Below are 12,161 nucleotides of genomic sequence, written 5' to 3'. Positions count from 1 at the left end.
TCCGAGCCAGAGCCAATTAAGAATGCCCTTGAGACAATGCCAGCTCTCCCAGATTCTCCGGAAAGTTTAGTGTTTGATCGTAGGGCATTTGTACACACAGATCAAAGAGACAAAGCCTCCAGAGAAGCGCCAGATTAGTGGAGCATGGTGACTATGGCTAAGCCCAGTTCTCTTGGGAAGAATTGGGGAGTTAGACACCTGGTGCAGTAACTGTAACAAGCTCAGTTCTCTTGGGAAGTTTTAGGGAGTCAGGCACCTGGTTTGGGGGAGCTTATGAACTTCAATAAAAGTGTTGTGTTGAGAACTTGCCTTGGCGGTGACAACTTTACTTCTCACTGAGAAACATCATCGTCTCCAGCTCCTGGATTCCAAGTGGCCTGACGGTGCGCTTACTCTTGAGTAGACCAGGCGCCGGTCTACCTCCTTGCCAAGTTTGGACTGCGTTTCAGCTCCTGAACATCTAGTTCCTGCCTTGCCCTGAAATCCTGTTTTTGGACATTTATTCTAGAGAACTCTTCTTGTTACTTGCTTTTTTCCCCACTCAAAACTCAGGCGGAGTTTGAGTGTGTTTCGGTTTCTGGATTTTAAACTCTAATACTGGACATAAGACTTTTACTTATTGGACTAAATTTGATCTTTCCTGGAAAGTCAATTGCTTCTTCAACTTTGCTGCTTATTTCCTTTTGGAACTTTATTTGCTTTAATAAAGATATTATATTGTTATTGGTCTTTGTGTTGGTTTTCGGTGCTCCAGCTGCCTAGGGCGTAACAGATACGGGGATCCTGACATTAACAATGAACCTTTTCCTGCTTCTGTCTGAGCCCCCGGACACCCCTCTCTCCCTTCCCCTTCCTCCTCTTTCCTTCCCACTTCCCCTTCCCTTCTGCTTCCCCTTCCTTCTTCCCTTCCCCTTCCTACCTGTCACCATGACGGGGCGGATGCAGGCCCTGCGCAGCTCTGCCAGCACCGGCACAGTCTCGGGCTTGAGCTTGTTCTGGAGCATGGCCAGCCCCAGAAAGTCCATGCCACTCTCAATGAGGTCCCTGCAGCAGAGAAGAGGAGCATTGGGGGGAGGCTTGTGTCAGAAATATTAACCATTAACTTGGCATTGTTAATTACAAAAATGTGAGTCAAGCACTGAAAGGGTTAAATGGATGCAATGACTAAGTAAAAGCTGCAGTTTAATATAAGCAAGTGTGCCTGGAGCTCAGTAGGCCTCAGCGTGAGAAAGGCCTCAGTATGAGTAGGCCTCAGTGTGAAGGCTGCTGTGTGTAAAGCTACTGTGTGAAGCTCTTGTGTAAGTTTGGTGTGAGAGAAGGCTCTGTGAGAGCGAAGCTGATTATCTGCATGAGAAAGAAGCCCAGAGTGGAAGTAAAGAAGGATGTAAAAGAACGTTTATTTGTGTTATGGAAAGTTTGTTCGTGTAAATAGTGCAACCATATTGTTTTGATACAAAGAAAAGCCTCCTAAGGAAGAGATAACATTGGTCTGTGTGTTTTTATTCTTTTTATCCCTTTTAGCTACAATTTTTGGAGAAATCTTGGTTTATTGTGACTTCCAACAGTAAATTGATCAATTTTAGAGGGATAAACTTTGTCATGGAGTAAAAACGTCTTAAAATTCATTTGGCCAAACATTTGTCATTGGACATTTTCAGATTACAGATTGGCGTAGCAAACTCATACCTCTGTTTATATTGCAGGAACTAGAAGAATCCCAAAAAGTCAGTTGCCAAAGGATTTTGACAAATTTATCAGAGCAGTTTTGTTACTATTCATTGTTCTTAGGTAAAACCATACAAAAATGCATGTCAAAGCTTAAAAGTCTAATGTTAAAAGCAGATGGTAAACGAAATAAGGAGGTTAAATTATCAGAAATTTCCACTATTTTCATCATTCAGGTTTTATCATTCAGCCTTTTGGCTACTGATGTTCAGTCATGCTGCTGCTAATAAGTTACTCTGCTGTACATTTATGGAAAAGATCTCATGTCTGGAAAAGATTTCCAGACATGAAATCAACCAAGGGCAGTTAACGACTCTAAACAAAAAAGCTTTTCAATGCTAATCAAGGTGATTAACTACAACATTCACACTGACCTCTCTCACCCTAGACTTTCCACAGATATATATTCATGTAAGCTGCCCCAAGTCCCTTCGGGGAGATGGGGCGGGGTATAAAAATAAAATTATTATTATTATTATTATTATTATTATTATTATTATTATTATTATTATTATTATTATCCTCTTTGCTTAGTTTTCTCCATACCTCACAACCTCTGAGGATGCCTGCCATAGATGTGGGCGAAACGTCAGGAGAGAATACTTCTGGAACATGGCCAGACAGCCCGGAATACATACAACAACCCAAAAGATCTTTTGTTAATAAGCCCACTCGCCGAACTGTTTGTACAAGTATCGACCCCTTTTGAGGGTGTGTGGGTGTGTGTGTGGGGGGGGGGGGGTCATCAGGGAATGGAGGTAGGCCGAGACGCACCTGCTGACGTGCTGGACCTTGTGCCAGGTGAACTTGCTCTCCAGCCGCCGTCGTGCCAACGCGATGACCCTCAGCCCTCGTTGGGTGTAGGACTCCAGCACCGCAGAGAAGTTCTCTGGAACTGAAGGACAGCACTGGACATCAGAACAAACGTTGGTTTCCTCTTCAAATCATCCCCCAATTAAGGAGGGGGCATCTCACCCGTCTCCTGGCGGCAGAGGCTCCCCACCACTTCGGGGGCCCCCTTCATGTAGGCCGTGAGGCGCTTCTCGCCCAAAGTGCGGGTCACCACGCTCATGCGCTGCAGGGCCGAGGAGAAGGGGAACTGCACCAGGAGGCCGATCTGGTGGGATCTCTGCATCACACAAGAGGAGGATGGAGCCAGGAAAGCAAGAAAAATGTCCCCGTCCCCACCAAGCGTAAGGGGAAACAAGAGCAGACCCACTCACCATCATCTCCATGAGCTCCTGGAAGGAAAGGGGAGGCAAAAAGAGGAGAGTCAGAATCTAAAGGAAGTGAAATATCCTTATAATAATAGTAATAATAATAAACTTTATTTTTATATCCCACCCCATCTCCCCAAAGGGACTCGGGGCGGCTCACAACAGGGACAAGCCTGAACAACGACACAACGTATTTGACAAAACTTAAAACATTTCAACGAAACACAAAATATCCTGATGATAAAAATAATAATAATAATAATAATAATAATAATAATAATAATAATAATAATAATAATAATAAACTTTATTTTTATATTCCACCCCATCTCCCCAAAGGGACTCGGGGCGGCTCACAACAGGGACAAGCCTGAACAACGACACAACGTATTTGACAAAACTTAAAACATTTCAACGATACACAAAATATCCTGATGATAAAAATAATAATAATAATAATAATAATAATAATAATAATAATAATAATAAACAACTTTATTTTTATATTCCACCCCATCTCCCCAAAGGGACTCGGGGCGGCTCACAACAGGGACAAGCCTGAACAACGACACAACATATTTGACAAAACTTAAAACATTTCAACGAAACACAAAATATCCTGATGATAATAATAATAATAATAATAATAATAATAATAATAAACAACTTTATTTTTATATTCCACCCCATCTCCCCAAAGGGACTCGGGGAGGCTCACAACAGGGACAAGCCCAAACAACGTCACAACATATTTGACAAAACTTAAAACATTTCAACGAAACACAAAATATCCTGATGATAATAATAATAATAATAATAATAATAATAATAAACAACTTTATTTTTATATTCCACCCCATCTCCCCAAAGGGACTCGGGGAGGCTCACAACAGGGACAAGCCCAAACAACGTCACAACATATTTGACAAAACTTAAAACATTTCAACGAAACACAAAATATCCTGATGATAATAATAATAATAATAATAATAATAATAATAATAATAATAATAATAAACAACTTTATTTTTATATTCCACCCCATCTCCCCAAAGGGACTCGGGGAGGCTCACAACAGGGACAAGCCCAAACAACGTCACAACATATTTGACAAAACTTAAAACATTTCAACGAAACACAAAATATCCTGATGATAATAATAATAATAATAATAATAATAATAATAAACAACTTTATTTTTATATTCCACCCCATCTCCCCAAAGGGACTCGGGGAGGCTCACAACAGGGACAAGCCCAAACAACGTCACAACATATTTGACAAAACTTAAAACATTTCAACGAAACACAAAATATCCTGATGATAATAATAATAATAATAATAATAATAATAATAATAATAATAATAATAATAATAATAATAATAAACAACTTTATTTTTATATTCCACCCCATCTCCCCAAAGGGACTCGGGGAGGCTCACAACAGGGACAAGCCCAAACAACGTCACAACATATTTGACAAAACTTAAAACATTTCAACGATAAACAAAATATCCTAATAATAATAATAATAATAATAATAATAATAATAATAAACTTTGGGTTGTTGTGTGTCTTTCGGGCTGTGTGGCCATGTTCCAGAAGCATTCTCTCCTGACGTTTCGCCCACATCTATGGCAGGCATCCTCAGAGGTTGTGAGGTACCTCACAACCTCTGAGGATGCCTGCCATAGATGTGGGCGAAACGTCAGGAGAGAATGCTTCTGGAACATGGCCACACAGCCCGAAAGACACACAACAACCCTGTGATCCTGGCCATGAAAGCCTTCGACAACACAATAATAAACTTTATTTTTATATCCCATCCCATCTCCCCAAAGGGACTCGGGGCGGCTCACAACAGGGAACAAGCCCAAACAACAACACAACATATTTGACAAAACTTAAAACATTTCAACAATACACAAAATAAAATAATATAATGGACAATACATTAAAATCCAAGCAGATAAAATCTGAGGTATTATTAGTTATTATTATTATTATGTTTATTGATACCTCGCTTTTTTTCTCCACCAGGAGACTCAAAGTGGGATACATTAAAAGCAACTTCAGTACAGAGCGTCTACATGGGAAAGTTGAGGAGAGAATTCGTGGGAAGCTAAGCAACTTCATGGCTGCCTATTAATTAGCAAGTTGTTTTCCCAAGAGTTAGTTCAGGCAATGTAGCGTTCAAGGGAGAAGCTAGGCCTGTGTTCTCTGGTTCTTGTCAAGGCTTGGTTTTGCATTCAAGTATTCTGGAAGCTTTCTATGTCCTCGTTTTATATCCTTGCTCAAGTTTTACTAAGTATACTTTTGCTTGTGGACTTGTGCTATACCTGTGACTTTCTGGCTATTCCTGAACTATATTACCTTGAGATTTGAACAAGACATTTGGATGACTGCCGGTTATCACGCATTGCTAACCCTTTCCGGGATTATGCATCTTCTTTCCATATTCCTGATTTTGCATGTATTTCATGTGTTTGTTTATACTCCGGACTCTTGTGTGGTGCTGCGGTCATAGGGGTCTCCAGGCCTGGGGTGCAACACCCACCTCCTCCTCCTCGGGGGCTCCCTTCGGGGTCCCTGGAGCCCCCCGATCCGGGGGCCGGACGACCGTGGGCTGGATCTGGTCATGGCGTGACGTTTCCTCCATGGTGGGCTCCTCCAGGACCTGCAGAGAAGGAGGACCGACTTAGAACCACAGTTGGAAGGACCCCAAAGTCCGCCCGGTCCAAGCCCCTTCTTCTTTGTGCCAGGAAGGAGCACACAACCAAAGCCCTCCTGACAAGAGGGCCTTCCAGCCATTGCTTTATTTATTTATTTATATTTAGTTTATTTATATCCCGCCTCCATCCCCCCCCAAAGGGGACTTGGGGGTGGCTCACAGAAATATCAAATAAAAATAATAACAGTATACAGTACATCAATGGACAAAAACATGCACCAGTTATAAAATCTGAATATTAGCCTATGATATAAAAACACGCTTAATAAAGCATAGAATTAAAACCAGCGAGGTTACAGTAATAGATAAGCTAAAGTGCACCTTGTAAGTTATGAATTCAAGATAATAGATAAAGTGCAACAAATTCATCTGGAATCAGTTAGGGATGAGAGAAGCCCTGAGCTAATGTCAAGTTGACCAGGAGAAGTGCGACCAGTGCAAAGAGGTCAAGGGAATAATAATAATAAAATGTTTTATATATTTTGAATGTATTTTATGCTTTAAAACCTCTAGAGAAAAAGACTCCACCAAAAAGCAAGGCAGCATCAGCATGCGTCACTGCCAACCTTACCATCAGGAGGTTCTTCCTAATGGTTAGGTTTTCTGTCAGGATTTGGAAATTACCTGACATTTTCTAAGTGAGTTAATACCTCTGTCCTAACCACCTGTAAGAGGATTAAGCCACTGCCATGAGGAGGTGGCAGTAAATGCAATCTAGGTTGTGGTTATTATTATTATCATCCCACTATCCCCAAAGTTGGCCCTTGCCTGTAATAGAGTCACTTCTGCAAGAAGAGGATGTCAGGGTATTGTGTATTGTGAAATGTTAAAATCAATTTGGGTTGTTAGAAATGCCTTATGTGTTAGTTTTTCGGCAAGGCATTTCAGCAGTTATGGAGTTAATGAGAGTCTGCTATGATTGATGTATCACAGGACCAATGGGGTCAAGTTTGTTTTGACCGGGACTTTCTTTCTTGTCCTGTGGAATGCAGAGGAGTTTTCCTGAGCAGAAGAGCAGTGTGCTGTGTGTGCATGTGTCGCTTCGGCGAGCACTCATGGAGAGAAGGACTGATTTGCTCTGTTTGTATATAGAAATGTAAATAAAAGTTTATTGCCGTTGGATTTCCAACCGAAACTTCGACTGTTGGAGTGTGTTTGTCCAGTGCTGTTTTTCCACACCGGGAGACAGTCTGGAGAGAAGGAGGTCAAGACCGGGATGGTGAATTTTTGGATTTCACTCTGCTACCCATCATCCCCTGACAAAGGAGTCTTATGACTGCACAGAACCCCTACTGCTCCATGCACCCCAATTTCCTCAAAGCAGCAAATGATTGGAAATTACCTGACAGAAAATGAGTTAATACCTCTGGCCTGACCACCTGTAAGAGGCTTAAGCCACTGCCATGAGGGGGTGGCGGTTAATGCAATCTAGGTTGTGGTTATTATTATTATCATCCCATTATCCCTGAAGTTGGCCCTTGCCTGTAATAGAGTCACTTCTGCAAGAAGAGGAGTTTTATGGCTGCACAGAACCCCTAATGCTCCCTTGCATCCCAGTTTCCTCAAAGCAGCAAATGAGACGCCTGTGCTCTCCACAATGGGACATGTGGATTTTGGGAATTGTAGTTCACCCACGTCCTTATGCATTTTCTAATGGGAGCATTCATAAAAAACAAAAGAAAGACTGGCTTTTTTTTTCCAAATAAATAGCGTGACACATTAACTAACTGATATGACCAAACATCCCAAAATAAAATAAGCTCTGTTCAAATAACCTGGGCACCGCCGGGTACCCAAGCTAGTGTGTATGTATGTATGTATGTATGTATGTATATATACACAAACACATACACATATATATGTGTATACATATAAATACAATATGTATTTATTTATTTATTTATAGTATTTATATTCCACCCTTCCTTCTCACCCCGAAGGGGACTCAGAGTGGATTTCACCGCCCGTGGCGGGGTGAGCACCCGTCAATTAAAAAAAAAAAAAAATAGCCCCTGCTCGTTGCTGACCTAGCAACCCAAAAGATAGTTGCATCTATCAAGTTGTGTTGAAAGAGAGCCAGGTACTTAAGTTGATTGACAGCAGGCACCTTTACTAACTATCCTTTGCAGTACATACAGGAAACAAAGCAACATAAACAAATACACAAAGAGGTGGTTTGTTGCAGTTTGCACATAAAGTGCGTGCATATTACTTAACTGTACAAAGATCCCACTTGGCCACCACGCTCACCAAGAGATGCAACAAAAGCAAAACATTCCCATCACATGCACCAGCTGTGGCATGTTCCGCTTTTTCACACAAAAACTAGACAACTACATCTGCTCCAAATGCAAACAGATGACTCTGATGGAGCAGAGGATCCAACAGCTCGAGCACCGTATTAAGACCCTTAAGGACATTCAGGCACTCGAGCTCTTCTTGGACACTGCACAACACGCTGCTGTAGATCAGCAGCCTGCATCACACCAACACCACCAAGACCATGATCAGGAACCTTATGGGGAGATCAACTCAAAGGTAGACAACCCTCAGGTTTGGAAGGAGGTCACCCATAGAAGGAGACGCAGGACCAGGCAGCCTCCGCAGAACTCCTCTGCTCAGCTGCATTTACACAACAGATTTGAAATTCTTACATCATTAACATACAATCAGGAAACACATCTTGTGGAGGACCACAGTTTCTTAGATACCACTCAGTGGACCACCCTGGATCAATGCGCAGGGGATAGCCCTGACGGGGACAGTGCATCACCACAGTCACACTTATGTAATCATGCAAATGCTCCATCCCCAATCATAGACCAGGAGCAACAGGAACATCCTTGGGAGAGTAATGGGCTCTCGGATGTATCTCAATGGATTGTCATTGATGAATGCACTGGGGATGTTGAGGAGGAGGACAACACTTTACACCTACATGATTCACTTCAACAGGAACACTCTTCAGGGGACATACACACTGTCTTGCACAAAAGGGACCCTGTCAATCCTCAAAGGAAACAGGTCTTGGTAGTAGGTGACTCCCTCCTTAGAGGAACGGAAGCCATCATTTCCAGACCGGATGGGATGGCTCGAGAAACATGCTGCCTCCCGGGGGCAAAAATACACCATATCACTCAGAGGCTCAGCAGGCTCCTAAAGCCCCATCACCCTCCCCACCTTATGTTGATTCATGTAGGTACCAATGACACCGCTAGGCATACTTTTCAAAAGATCACAAATGATTTTCGAGCTCTGGGAACAAAGCTAAAACTGTATAATGTACACGTGATCTTTTCATCCCTCCTCCCTGTTGTAGGACACGGCTCTACAAGGGCCGGAAAAATAGTACAGGTCAATAACTGGCTCAGAAAATGGTGTCAAGAGGAGCATTTTGGCTTCCTTGACCATGGTCTACTCTTCCAAGAGGATGGACTACTGGCAAGCGATGGGGTGCATCTCACACAAGTAGGAAAACATCTTTTTGCACACAGACTCATAAACCTCATCAGGCGCACTTTAAACTAGATCCACTGGGGGAGGGGAACAACAGCCTGGCGAACACTATATTACCCACGACCACAAGGAACCGCCGAAAGGCTAAAAGGAGGGCTGCACAAACACAGCAAGGACCAAGTACAGAGAGCACAATAATCCCAAATAAACAGTTCGAGGGGAGGTCACAGGGGCTTACATGTCTTTACACTAATGCTCAGAGCATGGGAAATAAGCAAGATGAACTCCAACTCCTAGCACAGCACCACACATACGATGTCATAGGCATCACTGAAACCTGGTGGGATGACTCCCATCACTGGAATTTAACCATTGAGGGCTATAACCTCTTTCACAGAAATAGAACAAAGGGGAGAGGAGGGGGAGTAGCTTTATATGTCAAAAACAGTTACGTTGCAGAAGAAATGCAAGACTGTAATCCGGGAAACCAGTTTGAAAGCATCTGGATAAGAATCAAGGGAACCGGGACTCAAAAAGATCTTGTCGTGGGTGTCTACTACAGACCTCCGAGTCAGGATGAAGGACTTGATGAAGCCTTCTGTCAACAGCTGACCAAACAGGCACAAAGAAGAGATATAGTAGTCATGGGCGATTTCAATTATCCCGATATCTGCTGGAAAACAAACTCAGCCAAGAGTACAAAGTCCAACAAATTCCTCACTTGCCTTGCAGATAATTTTATGGTCCAGAAGGTAGAAGAGGCAACAAGGGGATCAGCAACTCTTGATCTAATCTTAACAAATGTGGAAGACCTGATCAATACAGTTGAAGTGGTTGGATCCTTAGGGGCAAGTGACCATGTGCTCCTGCAGTTTGCAATACAAAGGAATGCTGAAACTAAGACAAGTCAAACACGCATTCTGGACTTTAAGAGAGCTGACTTCCAAAAAATGAAGGAATTACTGAGCGGCATTCCATGGACGCCGATATTAAAAAACAAGGGAGTTAAGGATGGATGGGAGTTTTTCAAAAGTGAAATACTCAAGGCGCAAATGCAAACAGTGCCAACAAAGAAGAAAAATAAGACAAGTGCAAAGAAGCCAGAATGGATGTCCAAAGAACTTCTAACTGAGCTAAAGCTCAAAAGTGACATGCACAAGAAGTGGAAAAGGGGAGAAATCACCAAAGAAGAATTCAAACGTATAGCCAACACCTGTAGGGAAAAGGTTCGCAAGGCTAAAGCGCAAAATGAGCTCAGGCTTGCCAGGGACATAAAAAACAACAAAAAAGGCTTTTTTTCTTACGTTGGTAGAAAAAGGAAGAAAAAGGAGGCGATAGGGCCATTGCAAGGAGAAGATGGGGTGATGGCGACAGGGGACAGGGAAAAGGCAGAACTACTTAATGCCTTCGTTGCCTCGGTCTTCTCACAAAAAGAAAGCCATCTTCAACCTCAGCAACACGGAATGGACGAAGGATTGGGGGAAATCCAACCCCAAATAGGGAAACAAGTTGTCCAGGAACACTTGGGCTCTCTAAATGAATTCAAGTCCCCAGGGCCAGATCAGCTACACCCAAGAGTACTGAAGGAACTAGCGGAAGTTATTTCAGAACCACTGGCAATTATCTTCGAGAGTTCTTGGAGAACGGGAGAAGTCCCAGCAGATTGGAGGAGGGCAAATGTGGTCCCGATCTTCAAGAAGGGAAAAAAGAACGACCCAAACAATTACCGTCCGGTCAGCCTCACATCAATACCAGGCAAAATTCTGGAAAAGATCATTAAGGAAGTGGTCTGCGAACACTTAGAAACAAATGCGGTCATTGCTAATAGTCAACACGGATTTACCAAAAACAAGTCATGCCAGACTAATCTGATCTCTTTTTTCGATAGAGTTACGAGTTGGGTCGATACAGGGAATGCTGTGGATGTAGCGTACCTGGATTCCAGTAAGGCCTTCGACAAAGTCCCCCACGACCTTCTGGCAAACAAACTAGTAAAATGTGGGCTAGACAAAACTACGGTTAGGTGGATCTGTAATTGGCTAAGCGAACGAACCCAAAGGGTGCTCACCAATGCGTCGTCTTCATCATGGAAAGAAGTGACAAGTGGAGTGCCACAAGCAGGGCTCCGTCCTGGGCCCGGTTCTGTTCAACATCTTTATTAACGACTTAGACGAAGGGTTAGAAGGCACGATCATCAAGTTTGCAGACGACACCAAACTGGGAGGGATAGCTAACACTCCAGAAGACAGGAGCAGAATTCAAAACGATCTTGACAGACTAGAGAGATGGGTCGAAACTAACAAAATGAAGTTCAACAGGGACAAGCGCAAGATACTTCACTTCGGCAGAAAAAATGGAAATCAAAGAGACAGAATGGGGGACGATGCCTGGCTAGACAGCAGTGTGTGCGAAAAAGACCTTGGAGTCCTCGTGGGGAGGAAGGTGAACATGAGCCAACAATGTGATGCGGCTGCTAAAAAAGCCAATGGGATTCTGTCCTGCATCAAGAGGGGAATAGCGTCTAGATCCAGGGAAGTCCTGCTCCCCCTTATTCTATTCTGCCTTGGTCAGACCACACCTGGAATACTGTGTCCAATTTTGGGCACCACAGTTGAAGGGAGATGTTGACAAGCTGGAAAGCGTCCAGAGGAGGGCGACTAAAATGATGAAGGGTCTGGAGAACAAGCCCTATGAGGAGCGGCTTAAAGAGCTGGGCATGTTTAGCCTGCAGAAGAGAAGGCTGAGAGGAGACATGATGAGAGCCATGTACAAATACGTGAAGGGAAGTCCTAGGGAGGAGGGAGGGAGCTTGTTTTCTGCTGCCCTGCAGACTAGGACACAAGGGAACAAGGGCTTCAAACTACAGGAAAGGAGATTCCACCTGAACATCAGGAAGAACTTCCTCACTGTGAGAGCTGTTCGACAGTGGAACTCTCTCCCCGGGGCCGTGGTGGAGGCTCCTTCCTTGGAGGCTTTTAAGCAGAAGCTGGATGGCCATCTGTCGGGGGTGCTTTGAATGCGATTTCCTGCT

The 12,161-nt window shown here is 43.3% G+C and overlaps 1 protein-coding gene across 2 annotated transcripts in view; it reads right to left on the bottom strand.

Annotated features, from left to right (window-relative positions):
* The window catches only part of LOC100561002 (polyamine-transporting ATPase 13A3), a 93,611-nt gene that overhangs the window by 25,880 nt on the left and 55,570 nt on the right, over nucleotides 1-12,161 (bottom strand). For both annotated transcript variants that reach the window (XM_062984556.1, XM_062984557.1), the window contains exons 16-20: nucleotides 5,501-5,620; nucleotides 2,949-2,966; nucleotides 2,701-2,854; nucleotides 2,500-2,620; nucleotides 920-1,044 (exon numbers count right to left, since the gene is read on the bottom strand). In XM_062984556.1, coding sequence (XP_062840626.1) covers nucleotides 920-1,044; nucleotides 2,500-2,620; nucleotides 2,701-2,854; nucleotides 2,949-2,966; nucleotides 5,501-5,620 — 538 coding nt within the window. The remainder of the gene's footprint in view (nucleotides 1-919; nucleotides 1,045-2,499; nucleotides 2,621-2,700; nucleotides 2,855-2,948; nucleotides 2,967-5,500; nucleotides 5,621-12,161) is intronic.

Source organism: Anolis carolinensis, chromosome 6, assembly GCF_035594765.1.
Source record: "Anolis carolinensis isolate JA03-04 chromosome 6, rAnoCar3.1.pri, whole genome shotgun sequence".
Taxonomy (NCBI): Eukaryota; Metazoa; Chordata; class Lepidosauria; order Squamata; family Dactyloidae; genus Anolis; species Anolis carolinensis.
The sequence above is the reverse complement of the archived record's forward strand: the minus strand, read 5'-3'. Positions and strand labels throughout refer to the sequence as shown.